The sequence below is a fragment of the Herpailurus yagouaroundi genome, unplaced genomic scaffold (genome assembly GCF_014898765.1).
Source record: "Herpailurus yagouaroundi ecotype Mexico unplaced genomic scaffold, PumYag 163, whole genome shotgun sequence".
NCBI lineage: Eukaryota > Metazoa > Chordata > Mammalia > Carnivora > Felidae > Herpailurus > Herpailurus yagouaroundi.
Genome location: NW_024412404.1, coordinates 9,438,852 through 9,456,242, shown reverse-complemented (window position 1 = coordinate 9,456,242; position 17,391 = coordinate 9,438,852). Strand labels below are relative to the sequence as shown.

Sequence of the window (17,391 nt, the reverse complement as noted above, 5' to 3'; positions counted from 1 at the left end):
TTGACAAATTGATTACTTCTGGGAGAGCTTGTTGGGACTGCCAGTTACCCTCACGTGGGTCTATTTGTCTACTGATTGTTTCTGGGTTCCTTGGCTCAGCGCGGTGCCCTTGTGGTGAGTCCAGTTGGCTACAGACTACTAGGGAAGCTTCCTATTATGCCTGGGTGGCTAGGCTATCCTCCATCAGATGGGAAACAGTGTGCAATTCAGCACCTTCTGAGCCAGTTTAGAAGGCAGCCTGTTCTAATTGAACATTATACAAAAGCAGAGATTATATGCAAACTTATGCTGCCCTCCAGTCTGTGTATATATCTATATCTGTAACTATATTTTATGTATATGCATATGAATATACATATATTTATGTATCTATATTTGGATATATATATTTACTTTTTAATAGAGTTGAGATCATGCTATTAATGACCACTAATGACCATTGTGGCCTATTATTCATTAACACCATGCCATCAATACTCCCAATTGTATCAAAAAGTTGTGATGAACAGATTTATCTAAAAGATTCCAAGAAGGGGGGCGTCTGGTTAGCTCAATCTGTATAGCATGCGACACTTGATCTCAGAGTTGTGGGTTCAAGCCCCATGTTGGGTACAGAGTTTCCTTAAAAATAAATAAATAAACAAAAAGGTCCCAAGAAGGCATTTTAGCCCTTTGCACTTTCCCTTTCTTCTTGTTGAGGTGCTTCTCCTGGCTCCTTCCTGTGAGGTCAATGTTAGTGCTCCTGAGAGAGGAGATAAGAAATTGTGGTATCTCTCCAAGCTCTTTTAAGAAGCTGTTGCTCTGATGAACCCCTGGCCCCTGCCTAGCAGCGTTTGCTTGGGCGAACCAAGCTGGTCACATCCCCATGCAATACTCAGAGCCTCCTTCCTATGTTGCTTTGTTTAAACTGGTAAATAAGGGAAGCTTGGGTCGCTCAGTCTGTTGAGCGGCTGACTTTGGCTCAGGTCATGATCTCACCATCTGTGAGTCTGAGCCCCACGTCAGGCTCTGCTGACAGCTCGGAGCCTGGAGCCTGCTTCGGGCTCTGTCCCTCTCTTTGTCCCTCCCCAACTTGTGCTCTGTCTCTCTCTCTCTCTCAAAAATAAAATTTAAAACACAAAAGAAATTAAAAAAAAACCTGGTAAATAAAATGGTGCCCGCAGGTAGAAGTTGGCAACCCCAGTATTTTAAGATAGTTCAGATAGGCGTGCCTGGGTGGCTTATTTGGTTAAGTGTCAGACTTCAGCTCAGGTCATGATCTCACAGTTCGTGAGTTTGAACCCCACATTGGGCTCTCTGCTGTCAGCACAGAGCTTGCTTTGGATCCTCTGCCCCCCTCTCTCTGCCCCTCTCCTGCTTGCGTGTGCATGCACTCTCTCTCACTCTCTTAAAACTAAATAAACATTGAAAAAAAACGACTTTCAGAAGTGTGCTGAAGATGAAAAGTATGCCGACCCTTGAATCACGCGCACAAGTACAGCATGGCAGCGGCCCCTTCTGTAGTTCCTGGCATGGTTCTCATAGGCCTTGAACTTCAGAAAAGTTTGTTTTGTTTTGATTTCTGTGTTTCACTTTTTTTTTCTTTCTGTCAGGAAAACAATATCCTGGATATCAGGAATCAGGAAAAAACTTTATTCTGGGTTTTAAACTTGCTTAAATATGTGGCTTATGGGTTTTCCTTGGGTTTTTGAGTAACACAAGTAGTAAGATACTATTCAGGAGTGCTTCAGGAATAGGGTCCCATAATAATCAAATGAGGTTTCAAGAAACAGTTATGGTTATTATTTTGGTTAATGCCAGGGTTAGTTATTCTACTTGAAATATTCTTGACACAGCAAACTCAATTTTTCTTTCTCACTTTGAATTCATTTATTCATCCTTCCATTCATCCACCCATCTTCCCAATTTTAAATGTTTTAATAGGAAATACATGTAGAGGACACAACATTTAAAAAGATAGTACAATAGGGTGAATGGGGGAAAGTAACTCTGTTTCTTACCTTTGTTTGATTTATTTAGTTAGTTTTTTAATTTATTTTGAGAATGAGAGAGAGCACAAGCAGGGTAAGGGCAGAGAGAGAGAGAGGGAGAGAGAGAATCCCAAGCAGGCTCCATGCTGTCAGCATGGAGTCAGACATGGGACTCAAACTCATGAGCTGCGAGATAATGATCTGAGCTGAAACCAAGAGTTGAATGCTTAACCGACTGAGGTGACCAGGTGCCCCTATTTTAACCATTTAAAAAAATTTTTTTAATGTTTATTTTTGAGAGAGAGAGTGGGAGAGAGAGAGTGTGCACACACAAGTGGGGGAGGAGCAGAAACAGAGAGGGAGACACAGAATCTGAAGCAGGCTCTAGGCTCTGAGCTGTCAGCACAGAGCCCGCTGATGTGGGGCTCGAACTCGGAAACAGTGATCACGACCTGAGCTGAAGTCGGATGCTCAACCAACTGAGACACCTAGGTGCCCCTATTTTAACCATTTTAAAGTGTACATCATTAAGTACATTCACAATGTTGTTCATACATCATCACGACCTAGTTCCAGAACTTTTTCATCATCCCAAAAGGAAACCCTGTATCTGTTAGCAATCATTTCTTATGCCCCTTCTCCCAGTTCCTGGTAAGCATTAATCAGCTGTCTATCTACAAGGATTTGTCTATTCTGGATATTTCTTACAAGTGGAATCATACAATATATGGCTTTTTGTGGTTGGCCTTTTTTTACTTAGTATAATGTTTTCAAGGTTTATCCACCCTGTAGTACTTAATTCCTTTTTCATGGCCAAATCATATTCCATTGTATGGCTATAACACATTTTTGTCTATCCACTCATGAACTGATGGACATTCGGGTTGTTTATATCTTTTGTCTGTTGTGAATAGTGCTGCTTTGAACGTTAGTAAGTTTTTCTTTGAACACCTCTTTTCAGTTCTTTTGAGTATATGCCTAGGAATGGAATCACTGAGTCATATGGTAATTCTTGTTTAACTTTCAGTGGAAATCTCACTTTTTAAATCTCTCTGATGCAGGTCCCTTTGCTCTTTGCCATGGTTTGGATATCTCCTTATATCATTAGTCTTTTAAATTAGTGAGGATTAATTAATTAATACCTGGGTTAACTGATTAATATCTGGTTAATAGTCAAATCTAACAATCAGCACTGTAATAGTAGGTCGGGTTTTACCACACATTGAACTTTAAATATAGAATACTATATAATATTGATTTTATATTATGTGTTTACTTTTAACTAATGTAGTCAATGCACTGGGCTGTCAGAGGTAAAAAAGATCTGATGCTGGAAGAATCTGACCAGGTTCATACCAACCAGATTGAAAATGAGGAACGGAACAAGCAAAGAGAAATAAAGAAAGAGAAGCTGGGTTCAACCACAGAGAAAATGGAGCAAAAAGAATCCAACTCCTTGGAGAAGTCATTCTCCCCGCAAAATCTGGATTCTCCAAGTAAGTCAAATCATGTAGCTTTGCAGACCAAGAAAGGTCTGAAATTAAAGGGCTTGGTTTATACTGTATTTATTCTCAACCTTTTCCAAGTAAACAGTAGTGCCAGATTTAAGGGTTGCTTTATCACCTTAAAATATACTTACTTAGCATTGACACAGAAACTGGAAGACACATTCCTCAACACATCCCTTTCAAGGGAAAATGTGAGGCATTTCTGGGAGTGACTGATATAACACTGCCATTTAATGAGTGTTTACTATGAACAGGAATGTTCTTTACATACATGTATTATCTTGTTTAATATTAAGTCTATAGACATTAATTTATTTAATCCTCTACAAGCCTGTGAGGTTGGTACCAACATTATTCTCATTTTACGGAAAGGAAACTGAAGTCCAGGGAGGTTGACTAATTTTTTCAAAGCTATACAGCTTGTATATAGCAGGGAAGGGGTCTGAACTAAGACAGTTTGACTTCAGTGTCTGTTTCTAAGGCATTGCACTGTCCAGAGAAGAGACCTTATCTGTATGTAGTTCTGAATGATAGATAGATTCACTGAAGCAGGGTATTATAGAAGCTAAACTCGCAAGCTATACTACCTAGGCGCACATCTTAGCTCTACTACTTATTATCTGTATTTCTTGGTAAAAGTTACTTAACTTCTCTAGATTTCAGTTTCCAAATCTATAAACTCAAGATCATAGTGATACCTTCTCACAGAGCTATCATGAGGATTAAATAAGGAGATCCATGTAAAATGCTTAGCACACTGATTCACCTAGCAAGCAGGTCTTGGGTTAATGTCAACTATTATTATCTTTTCTTTGTCTGTCTAGCCACCGTGTTTATCTTGTATAGGTGCGTTATAAACATGCACTGTCACTGTCCTCCGAATTCTTGATTCTCAAGGTTGTGATACAGTATCTCATTAGAATTTAAACTAGAGGCTCCTGAAGGTCCTTGAATCTTGAATCCTTACTTATAAAAGAAGATAATTAGATAGCTTGTGGTAAATTAGAGTCTTTGTAGATACTACACTTGATCTTAGCCAAAAGGCCGAGAAGCGATAGAGTCTTTGTAGAAATAGTCACTTGAAAACTCTCTTTGGGGAGACTTCTATATGCTCATTACCTGCTAGAATAAAGATTCTTAGGGTGTGATTCAGGTGTCTCTGCTGGTTACTCAAGATATCCTTTTGTGGACTCTGCAAATTGATTGCATCAGCCTCATAACTGGGAATGGTTATAATGTAACAAATTCATCAAAGCAGAAGCCCGAATTTCAGAAAAAACAGTGTTTTAAGCAAATACACACATACAAACACCTACCCACAGTCACACACAGGCATAACATGCAAATGTTTCACTGTTCAGCCCTGGAATGTTCAGATCTGTGCTTCTTGAACCCCTGGGGCTGCCCTGTGACTTCCTGTTTCAGATTCAGACCTAGTCTGAGTTCACCATCACTGGGGTGGGGGGGGGAGGGGCACTTTATCACCTCAGACACTCAGGCAGGAGGCTGAAGCCCCACTTGAATCCCTCTCATAAGATGCAGTGAAATTTTCTCTTCCTCTGAAAACTAGTTATTTAGATATTTAAAAACCCCAAAGTAATACCAGCTTGTCATTAGAAAATTCAAAGAATCATATATAAACAATGACTTAGTGTCTCCCCCAGGCTCCCACCCTTCTGTGTTTTTGTTTCCTGAAGCAACCAATGCAGATGCCCAGGTGTGACTCTTTCCACATTATTCTCAAGCGTATACAAATATGCCTTCACGTATGAGGGTTTTAAAAACAAAGAATGAGCGGTACCTGGGTGATTCAGTAGGTTAAGTGTGGAACCCTGGACTTTGGCTCAGGTCATGATCTCGTGGTTTGTGAGTTCGAACCCCACATTGGGCTCTGTGCTGACAGTGCGGAGCCTGCTTGGGATTCTGTCTCCCTCTCTCTCTGCCCCTCCCCTGCTTGCTCTCTCTCAAAACAAATACAAATAAACTAAAAAAAAATGGCATTACACTGTGCCCATTTCTCTATGTTACACAGAGCCTAAGAGTACAAGCTCTGGAACCGGATCCCAGCTTTTCCACTGATGAGTTTTGTGAACTTGGGCAAGCAAATTAACCTTTCTTTATCTGTGTTTTCTTATCTATATGGTCAAAACATTAGTGTTTACTCATAAGGTTTTTTTGAGTAGTAAAAAATCTATGTAAAATATTTAGACCAGGTACATGGTAGGTGCTGTTTTTGGTGTTAGCTTTTATTATTACGGGACGTCTCCTTAGACCTTACATTTAGAATTAACTCATTCTTTTGAACAGCAGATAAATATTTCACAGTATAGATATGTCATAATTTATTCAAGATAAATTGTGATGTGCTCTTTTTGGTGTCAGCTTTTATTATTATGGGACTTCTCCTTAAGCCTTGCATTTAGAATTAACGCATTCTTTTGAACAGGAGATAAATATTCCACAGTATAGATATATCATAATTTATTCAGGATGACTTGTGATGTCAGGTGTGGTGTGGTTTGTTTTGGCTATTTTATTATTATTTTTAATTTCCATTATACTTAACATACAATATTAGTTTCAAGTGCACAATACAGTGTGATGTCAGTTTTGATGCCCTTACATGATGAAGTGTATACTTTTACTGTGGCTTGAGGAATGAAGGTGGGGGCCATGAGAGGAGGATCATTTTTCTGAGAAGCTGTTGTTGGAGAATAAGAATTATGAAATTTTACTAAAGGCTGCATTTGCCAGTATTTTCTTGATGCTGTTTAAGAGGTTATTGGCTGTTCTGAGTAGCACCCTAAAGCTGGAGTTTGATATATCAAAGTGCAGTTGTATGATTATTTGTAACTTTGTTTTACTGTAGTGTAAATTTTTATTAACATCAGCATTTAAGAAATGCTATTCATGTCAGCTTTAGTGAGTCCTGAGTGGTTTCTCACATACCTCTTAAGCATATTTGTTAATTTCCTCAAGCAGTGGTTGATATTTACTTTGGAGTTTGCTTTTTGATGCCTCTTCTGTGATCAGCAGCCCTCAAATAGTCCCCATGTTATTCTGACTCTTCACTGCAACCAGTAAAATATGGAGCACAGCCTCTGAAAACTGGTGCGTGACACAACCTCACTTTTCTTTTCTTTCCATGTAAATATACAATAAATATGGCTTCTGATAAATGCAAATCTAGAATCAAATAGTTTGTGTAGCATTCTGGAGTTAGAAAAAGGGATCATATGTAGCCAATGCTGTTGGTGTGCTGCCATATTTTCTGGACATCTAATTTCTCATTGCCAATTCTATGGTTTCTATCAGAGGGCTTTCTCTGGCACTTGAGCTGGCTTGGCAGTAAGTGCCAGGGAATAAACACCCTCTGGATGTAGCCATCAGACACTGATGAATGTGAGTGGGAAACTCCTTTACTTCTCTAACTGGATAACTCTTAGGGGTTTTTATACTGTCTTCCAGGGGTCCCCATCGTAATCAAGCCCCAGTTGCCCAGGGTGGCAACTTGCCTGATAATGTACCTTTTATAAACTTGGTTCCTTTCTCTACTTTCCTACCAGGGTCTCTTTGAATCACCTTTCAAATTATCCACTTGCATTCAAATTCTTGTCTGGGGGGTCTATTTCTATTGGAAACCAAACTAGAAAACACTTTTTTCAAACTATAAAATAACAAGTATTTACAGTAGAAATGTGAGAAATATGGTCAAACAAAAGGTAGAAAATACAACTTCTAATATTAGCACCTAGGGACATATCTATTATTGGTCTTTTGGTATATATGTATATATATTAGTTTACCTAAAACTAAGGATCATACTATATATATTTTATGTGTGTATTTCAATTATAGGTTGTCAGAAATTTTCTTTTGCTTTTTTCCTAAGAGGAATTTTTTTTAATGTTTATTTATTTATTTTATTGTTTCTTTATTTGACAGAGAAAGAGTGTGAGCAGAGAGAGGGCAGAGAAAGAGAGACAGAGAGAGAAATCCCAAGCAGGCTTCTCGCTGTCAGCTCAGAGTCCAATGCAGGGCTTGAACCCACGAGCCCCGAGATCACGACCTGAGCAGAAATGGAGTGGGATGCTTAAGTGACTGAGCCACCCAGGCACCCCCCTATAGGAGAATTCTTAAATATGTTTTGTCTGAGAATTCTAAAGAAAGTGCAAACAGATCGTTTTCTTGGGACAGCCACTGTCAACTGTCCTGTGTATATTTTTCTGACAAGATATTTAGATAGTATTTTAAAATATCAATGGAAACATTTTGTATATTATTTTGGAAACTGTTTTTTCATGGGCAATATTATAAACATAAAAAAAGACATAAGGAATATGTGTCCATTGCAGAACAATAAGAAAATACAGATTTTTTAAAAAGTGTCAAAAATGAAAATCACATGTATTCCAACTATCCAGGGATAACTATTAACACTGAGGAATAATTCCTTATAGACTTTCAAAAATTTTTACATAAATATCCATGTAATAATGAATTTAGGAATGAGATCATACTATATACATTATTTTTTAAATACCTGTCAGTTAGCAATATGTTATGAGCATTTTTCTATGACCATAAATATTAAAAAAATTGTTAATGCCAATATAAAAGGCTTTTAAACAACTTTCTATTGCTGAAGATTTAGATTGTTTCTTGATTAAAAAAATTTATAAATGGTGTCACGACAAATATCGTTATAGTTAAACCCTTGAACACATCTGTGATTATTTCCTTAGGATAAACTTCTAGAAGTAGAATTATTAGATATACACATTTTAATTAGTTTGAGAAATTTTGCCAAATTGCTTGCCAAAAGATTTTTACCAATTTACACTCCCATCAATAGAAAAGGAAAAAGGCCCTTTTTCTAGTGTTCAGCAAAGTTGCTTATTAGAATTAAAAATAATCTTACTTTCATGGAGTAAATTATTTGCATTTCCAGAGATCCTTTACCATTGACCTTTTACTTTTGGCAGCTGTTTGGAAGTTGTTTCCAATTTCCATGCTAGTGAATTGCCAAAATTCCCACCACTGAAGGTTTCTATAAATATCCTTTTATTAATAAGCATTTAAGCACATGAGTTTCTTTCATCCATATAAACTAATTCTTGTTGATAAGAATTCAAAAGTCGACTCTATAGATCAAAAAGAAAATGATCCAAAATAATCCAAAAGAAAAAGGGAAGGAAACTATATAAACAGTTCAGTAGAGAAAATATAGCGGCTCTTAAACATATGAAAAGAGGTTTAATCTCAACATAATTAGTGAAACGGTAACTTCTCTTAATGTACACTTTTATGAATCAGTGAGACATAAGATCAACCATCTAGTAAAAAAAGAAGGGGTGTGTGTGCCCCTGGGTGGCTCAGTCGTTAAGCATCTGACTTCAGCTCAGGTCATGATCTCGCAGTTTGTGAGCTTGAGTCCCACAACGGGTCATCTCGTGCGCTGCTTCCGGTGAACACAAGTCCCGCTTTGGGTTAGCCCCTCTTCTTTCTCTCTGTCCCTCGTGGGATTTTCTCTCTCTCTCTGCCTTTTGCTCACTTGCACCCTCTCTGTCTCTCTCAAAAAATAAATAAATAAATAAATAAATAAATAAAATAAAAATCAAAAAAAAAAAAAAAAGGAAAGAAAGGAAATGAACATTTCATAGAACAGAAAATACAAATAGCCTTGGAACATATGAAAAGGTGCCTAAACTCATTCATAGTAAGAGAAAGGCAAATTAAAACTGCACTTTTTGTACGCAAGAGCCTAGCAAAAGTTACTGAGTTTGTTCACATGGTGTTAATGAAGGTGTAGGAAAATCAGCTGCTGCTGGGTGAAACTTTAGGGAGAACCGTTTGGCAATGTCTATTAAAACTACAGATGCGGGGCGCCTGGGTGGCGCAGTCGGTTAAGCATCCGACTTCAGCCAGGTCACGATCTCACGGTCCGTGAGTTCGAGCCCCGCGTCAGGCTCTGGGCTGATGGCTCAGAGCCTGGAGCCTGTTTCCGATTCTGTGTCTCCCTCTCTCTCTGCCCCTCCCCCGTTCATGCTCTGTCTCTCTCTGTCCCAAAAATAAATTAAAAAAAAATAAATAAATAAAACTACAGATGCATGATGACTTTGACCCAGTAATCCCAGTCCTACAAATTTTATCCTACAGATCACCCATGTGCAAAATGACATGTGTACTATGTTATTCACTGCAGAATCGCAAATAAATGCCCCTCAGTAGGGTTGTGTTTTTGTATGTCACAGAATAAAATACCCCTCCACTGTTAGAATGAGAAAGCTCTCCATATACTGATAAAAAACAATCATCAAGATATGTTAGAAACAAAAAGTCAAAATGCGGAATAGTAGACTGTATGTTAGCATTTAGGTTAAAGAAGGAGTAGGGCGGTGATGTTGGAGATTGTATGCATGTATTTGCTTGAATATACCTCAACTATCTCTGGAAAAATATGTAGGCAATTGGTAACAACTTTGTCTATTGGGAACATCAGAGTGGAGGGTGGAAGACTTTTGAGGGTTATGTAATCTTTGTGCTTTTTGAACTTTAGCCATGTGAATATACCACCAATTCAAAAATAAATACAATTGTATTAAACAATTTTTAAAATGTTTTATTTATTTTTGAGAGAGAGAGAGAGAGAGAGAGAACAAGCATGTGTGGGGAGGGGCAGATTGAGAGGAAGACAGAATCCGAAGCAGGCTCCAGGCTCTGAGCTGTCAGCACAGAGTTCGATGCAGGGCTGAAACCCATGAACTGTGAGATCATGACCTGAGCTGAAGTTGGACGCTTAATGGACTGAGCCACCCAGGTGCCCCATAAAAAAATAAATAAAATGTTAAAATAAATAAAAATAAAAATAGGGGAAAAAGAAATCTGGGATCTATTCTTCATTTTACCATTACTTTTTGTGACCCACAGACAATTTTCTTTTTTTCTTTTGGTGGGGTCTCCCCATATATGATATATAAATAAATGAATATTTAGTATCAGATATTCACAAAGACTTTTATAGAAAAATAAGCAGCATAAAGGGACAGGGAGGGATGGAGGTAGGGGCAGGGTACTGTTTTGGATCAAGTTGTCAGAGAAGGTAGTTCCTCAGAAATCCCGAATCAGGCTCCACCTCAGACACCTGGAATCAGAATCTCCAATATAACAAGATCCCCAGATAATTACCATGCATATGGAAGATTGAGAGACACCTTGCTCTAGCTAATTCCTACTCATGGTTATTTTGTTTTTTAAAAAAATTTTTTTTACATTTATTTATTTTTGAGAAACAGAGTGAGACAAAGTGGGGTGGGGGGGTGAGCGCAGAGAGAGAAGGAGACACAGAATCCGAAGCAGGCTCCAGGCTCTAAGCTGTCAGCACAGAGCCTGATGTGGGGCTCGAACTCACGGACCGTGAGATCATGACCTGAGCCAAAGTCGGACGCTCAACCGACTGAGCCACCCAGGCGCCCCAAATCATGGTTACTTTGAATGTGAATTCCAGAAGTCTTCTCTCACTCTAACTTTGTTCTACTTAGTCCACACTGAATGCCTTTCTCTGGTCTCCCATTCTCCTGTGTTTCCCTCCATATATATATATATATGTTTATTTATTTATTTTGAGAGAAGAAGGGAGGGGCAAAGAGAAGAGGGAGAGAGAGAATCCCAGCCAGAGATCCCAACCGTGAGATAATGATCTGAGCTGAAATCAAGAGTCAGCTGCTTAACTGATTGAGCCGCCCAGGCGCCCCTCCCTCCATATATTTTGCCACATTAATAATTTTCTGGATTTTTTTATTACCACCGCCAGGAGATATGTACTGGAGTCTCACAGTACCCAGCATAGAGCCTGGAAATATGTAACAGGTGCTAAATAAATATTTCTATAGCAAATGAAGAAATGAGTGGATGAACCAAGCCAAATAAAAGTGTGTGGGGAGGGAAAAAAAATTCAAAAGTCTGCTTAAGATAATCCATTTCAGGGGCGCCTGGATGATTCAGTCAATTAAGCAGCCAATTCTTGATTTCATCTCGGGTCATGATCTCATGATTCATGGGTTTGAGCCCCGAATTGGGCTCAGCACTGTGAGCACAGAGCTCAGATTCGGTCTCCCTCTATCTGCCCCTCTCCCACTTGTACTGTCTCTCGGTCTCAACTCTCAAATAAATAAATAAATGCAAAAAAAATAAAGGAAAGATAATCTGTTTCTGTAAGATACTAATAATTAATATTAAACACTTACCCTTGCATTTTATTTATTGCAGTGAAATCTTATCAGCAAGCTGTTTTACTATGACCCTGTGGGTTTTCTATTCCTACTTCTCTGATTTTAAAATCTTCTTTTCTGTGCTTTAAAGTCTTTTCAGATGTGAACTCTTGGCACCTTCGTTTCCGCTGGTCTGGGGACGCTCCCTCAGAACTCCTGAGGAAATTCAGAAATTATGAAATATGAAAAGTGCTCGGTAGGAGAGAGAGAGCAAGACCATCTCCTGTGCTGCCAACAAGTCTTTGTTTGAATCTTAAAAACGTTATGTTTCTCTGTCATGTTTGTGAATTGCTCAGTACCGATTGATTCCTCCATCCTTGAACCCCTTCTAACAAAATGTGTGTTTTAAATGAGAACATTTTCAGACTAGTCTCTTTCAATATTTGAATAGATTAAAGCTCTTAGATCCAAAGGGGCGCCTGGGTGGCGCAGTCGGTTGAGCATCCGACTTCAGCCAGATCACGATCTCGTGGTCCGTGAGTTCGAGCCCCGCGTCAGGCTCTGGGCTGATGGCTCAGAGCCTGGAGCCTGTTTCCGATTCTGTGTCTTCCTCTCTCTCTGCCCCTCCCCTGTTCATGCTTTGTATCTCTCTGTCCCAAAAATAAATAAACGTTGAAAAAAAAAATTTCAAAGTAGCTTGTTGTGAATCTTCCTGTTAATGTTGTAGAAAATCTATTTTAAAAAGATATCTCTGTATTTAAATAATTCATTCATATACCATGATCCCTATTAGTGCTGTATGTACAAGAAATGCTTTCTGACTCTTGGGGCACCTGGGTGGATCTGTTGGTTAAGCAAACAACTCTTGACTTTGTCTCACGTCATGATCTCAGGGTCGTGGAGTCTGCTTAAGATTCTCTTTCCCTCTGTCTCTGCCCCTCCCCTGCTCACTCTCTCTCTCAAAATAAAATATAAATAAAATTTATTTTTAAAAAAGAAAATGTTTTCTGACTCTTGACTTTAAATGGAATGTCTAAACTCCACAGAGCAAAATAAATAATTTTCCCAAAATTCATGATGAATTTATAATTCAACAGTATTTTGAAAATAATTTGATTAGATATTTCTATTTTAATTTTAATAATTGTAAATTTAAAAGGTTATTATTTATTTGAGGAAATATGCTTTACAAGATTTCTTTTGTTATACAGCAAGTGATACATTTATAAATTATGTTCTAACAATGTGAATGGGCCTGTTAGGTGACATATCCTTTTTAGATTGGGATTGTTGATGGTCATGTGTAGTCTATGGTTAGTTTTTAGTTTGCAAACAAGTGAATGAAAAATTAAGAAGAAAAACAATTTTAGAGTAAACTAGAGGTGTCACTGGTCTGTAGCAAAATGACAAAAAAAAAAAAAAGAATATAGGAAGTTTTAAAAAAATTCTTTTTTAAGTTTATTTATTTATTTCGAGAGAAACAGAGACAGCATGAGTGGGGTAGGGGCAGAGAGAAGAAGACAGAATCCCACCGCACTGACAGTGCAGAGTCCAACTTGAGGCTTGAACTCACAAAATCATGAGATCATGACCTGAGCCGAAACCTAGAGTTGGATGTTTAACTGACTGAGCCACCCATGTGCCCCAGGAAGTTTTTTTTTTTTTAAATTAAAGCCACATAATTCAGAAATTATGTCCTTTGTGGTTTAAAATGTGCTTCCTTTTATGAAATAGTATCATAGTAGACTGTATTAGTTTACAAGGGCTGCCATAACAACATACCACAGACTGAGTGGCTTAAACAACATATCTCATAGTTCTGGAGGCTAGATGCCCAACATCAAGGTGTCTGCAGGTTTGATTTTTTTCTGAGGCCTCTCTTCTTGGCTGATGCCTTCTCCAGGTGTCCTCACATGACCTTCCTCTGTGAACACACATCCCTGGTATCTCTGCTTCCTCTTCCTAATCCAGTCATATTGGATTAGGGCTCCACCCTAACAGCTTCCTTTTAACACATTTCAACTCTTTAAAGACCTTATCTCCAAATAAGGTTATATTCTAAGGTAGTGGGGATTAGGACCTCAACATACAGGTTTTGGGGGGAATACAATTTAGTCCATAACAGAAGAAAACTTTTATTTATTTATTTATTTAGTTAGTTATTTTTTAATTTTTTTTTCAACATTTATTTATTTTTGGGACAGAGAGAGACAGAGCATGAATGGGGGAGGGGCAGAGAGAGAGGGAGACACAGAATCGGAAACAGGCTCCAGGCTCTGAGCCATCAGCCCAGAGCCCGATGCGGGGCTCGAACTCACGGACCGCGAGATCGTGACCTGGCTGAAGTCGGCCGCTTAACCGACTGCGCCACCCAGGCGCCCCGAAAACTTTTTTTTAAAAAACAAATATAGGGGTGTCTGGGTGGCCCAGTTAGTTGAGTGTCCAACTCTTGATTTTGGCTCAGATCATGATCTTACAGTAGTGAGATGGAGCCTCAAGTTGGGCTCTGTGCTGGGCATGGATCCTGCTTGATTCTCTCTCTCCCTCTCCCTCTGCCCTTCTCCTGCTTGTGCATGCTCTCTCTGCCAAAACAAAACAAAACAAAACAAACAAAACAAAACAAAACAGAAGTATTAAAAAAAATTTTTTTTATACATTTATTTATTTTTGAGAGACAGAGACAGAGCACAAGCAGGGGAGGGGCAGAAGGAGAAGGAGACACAGAATCCGAAGCAGGCTCCAGGCTCTGAGCTGTGGGCACAGAGCCCAATGCAGGGCTCGAACTCACAAACAGTGAGATCATGACCTGAGCCGAAGTCGGAGGCCTAACTGACTGAGCCACCCAGGTGCCCCAAAACAAAAGTAGTTTTAAAAAATGTTTATTTATTATGAGAGAGAGAGAGAAAATAGGGAGAGAGATTGCACGTGAGGGAGGGGCAGAGAGAGAGGGAGAGAGCATCCCAAGCAGGCTCTGTGGAGCCGGAACTCGGGATTTGATCCCACGAACTGTTGATACAGAAGATAGGATTCAGTAGCCACAGAGGGAAAGATTAGGGCCTGAGGTTCCTGGGTAGGGAAAAACACCTATTTTGGAACAATGCTGGGAGTGTCTGACCACAGCAAACCCCCTCAGGTGTAAGGTTCCTCTTAATGTAACAGACCCCACCTACTCCCCCTCGGGTTTCCCCTCAGGAATTTGACAAAAGACCTAAGTATGGCCATAGACCACCCCTCATACAATGGAAAGGAGCCAGTCGGGAATGGGCAACCCAGCACCTAGAGGTATCAAGCCAATGAGGGTAGAAGGAACAAGGGAGAAGGGATAGGGAGGGCTGACCAGAACCTTATAAACAAGGACCGTGCCTGTAGTCTGTGGGCATTTACTTTTGAATGTCCCCTTTCTGTAAAGAGAGCTTTCCTACTATTCTTCCTTTCTAATCTTATATTCTAATAAACCTTTGCCTACTGCTCATTTTGTGTCTGCCTCTTCATTCTTTGAAGCTGTGAGACAATGAATCCTGGGTATTGTGGCAAAAGATCCTGCAACACAGTGAGATCATGACCTGAGTGGAAATCAAGAGTTGGACTCCCAACTGACTGAGGAGCCCCAACAAAGTATGTTTTTAAGGCTTATTTTTAATTTTATTGGAAAATAAAGTGTTTATTCAAAGAACATTAAAAGATTAAGGACCTTTTAATTGTGTGGGTGTTGGCAGGAGGAGGAATGAATCTCAAGCTTAGCCAGACTGGGCATGAGACTCTTCACAGAGCTGGGGGTTTCAGGGGAGGCCAGGTTGGGGGACAACTGGGTCTGGCAGGAGTCAAGAAATGGTCAGAGAGCACCAGGCCACAGTGCAGAGCTTGGGCCAGGGGTGCTGGTTGGCTTAGCAGCCTTAGCAGCTTAGCAGCTCACCACTTACATCCCATTGACAAAAAATAGAGCATGTAAAGTTAATAAAATGAGCTTTTGGACTATAATTGCCTGTCATAATGTCTGTGTGGCCCACATGGGCACTCAAATAAATAACTACATTGAATAAGAGAAGTTTTGAACCTAAACATCAGGGTTTAATTTTTTTTCTTTTTTCTACCAGAAAGAAGGCCCATTTACAGCATTGATAACTTTTAGTGACTTGTCAAGAGGAAAACTACTCCCATTCGTATGGTCCACTTCATTTTTTGTACAGATGTACTTCCCCGTTGTTGACAAGATTGAGACCAGCTCTTATTTTCTCTCCCATGATGGCCTGAAACCTCCAAATAAGAAATGAGAAATAGCTCCATTTGAATGTGGGTTTATGATGGGTCAGGCCTGACATAAGCACTTTATATACTGGATCCCATATAACTTAGTAGGAGACATTTTATTCTTTTTCTTTTATGATTTGTTTGTTTTGTTTTGCTTTGAGAGAGATGGAGCAAGTGAGCAAGAGGCAGAGAGAGAAGGAGAGAGAATTGTATTGCAGAGAGGGAAGCAGGGCTCACCCAAAGCAGTACTGAGACTCAAACTATGAGATCATGACCTGAGCCAAAGTCAGATGCTTAACCGACTGAGCCACCCAGGCACCCAGAAGACTGTCTATTCTTTTTATCTATATCTATCTATCTATTTATATTACTTTTTTAATGTTTATTTTTGAGACAGAGAGAGACAGAGTGCTAGCAAGGGAGGGGCAGAGAGAGAGAGAGAGGGAGAATCCGAAGAAGGCTCCAGGCTCTGAGCTGTCAGCACAGAGTCTAATGCAGGGCTCAAACTCACAAACAGTGAGATCATGACCTGAGCTGAAGTCGGATGCTTAACCGACTGAGCCACCCAGGCACCCCTATTCTTTTTTTTATTAACATTTTTTTTAATGCTTATTTAATTTTAAGAGAGAGAGAGAGAGAGAGAGAGAGAGAGAGAGAGAGAGAGAGAGAATGTGAGTGGGTAAGGGGCAGAGAGAGAGGAAGACACAGAATCTGAAGCAGGCACCAGGCTCTGAGCTGTCAGCATACAGCCCAATGCAGGGCTCGAAGCCACAAGCCATGAGATCATGACCTGAGCCAAAGTTGGATGCTTAACTGACTGAGCCACCCAGGTGCCTCCAGAAGACTGTCTATTCTTAAACACTTAAATAGTTTCCTGAAGTCAAGGTTTAAAAAGGGAGGGGACTGTGTTTTGATAATATAGTTTTTCTCTTTGAATGAAAAGTAAAAGGAAATTCTTCAATAATTTGTTTGAATTGTCCAGTGTGTTTGGAATAACCACAGTTGCACGTATGTATAATACCACATTTTCAGAGTCATTTATTTTTGGATTACGGCTTAACTTTATGACATAGCAAATTGATTATGAAAAGATAATTTTACATAAAAGTAAGCTCTTAGGTCAGCTCTAAATGGTGAAGATAGTTTGTTTCTCTCACATTTGATATTGAATGAATGAATGAGACACATATTTCTTCAGAACATTATGTGATATTGTACTAGCATTTGTGTAGGATATAAAAATGCTTAAGTCATATTTATGCTCTCAAGTAGCTAATAATCTTGTGAAATAGTTTAGCAGGAGTATATCAAATTAGTTTAAAGTATGTAATGTATTTAGAATATGCCTGGCACATATTAAGCACTATGTGTGTTAGTTACTATTTCTACTATATTGTTATGTGTTAAATCTCTCTCTCTCTCTCTCTCTCTCTCTCTCTCTCTCTCTCTCTCTCT

The 17,391-nt window shown here is 39.2% G+C and overlaps 1 protein-coding gene and 1 pseudogene across 4 annotated transcripts in view; one reads left to right on the top strand and one right to left on the bottom strand.

Annotated features, from left to right (window-relative positions):
* DNAJC12 (DnaJ heat shock protein family (Hsp40) member C12) overlaps positions 1 to 17,391 on the top strand; it is a 45,631-nt gene that overhangs the window by 27,894 nt on the left and 346 nt on the right. Inside the window, exons 4-5 of one of the 4 annotated variants that reach the window (XM_040485158.1) lie at positions 3,262 to 3,466; positions 15,190 to 15,363. In XM_040485158.1, the coding sequence (XP_040341092.1) occupies positions 3,262 to 3,466; positions 15,190 to 15,203 (219 nt within the window). In that variant the 3' untranslated portion in view covers positions 15,204 to 15,363. Of the gene's footprint in view, positions 1 to 3,261; positions 3,467 to 6,460; positions 6,580 to 11,839; positions 12,113 to 15,189; positions 15,364 to 17,391 lie in introns of those variants that run through there. The other 3 variants (XM_040485155.1, XM_040485156.1, XM_040485157.1) reach the window with 3 other exon arrangements.
* On the bottom strand, positions 4,359 to 4,534 carry LOC121037602 (uncharacterized; annotated as a pseudogene).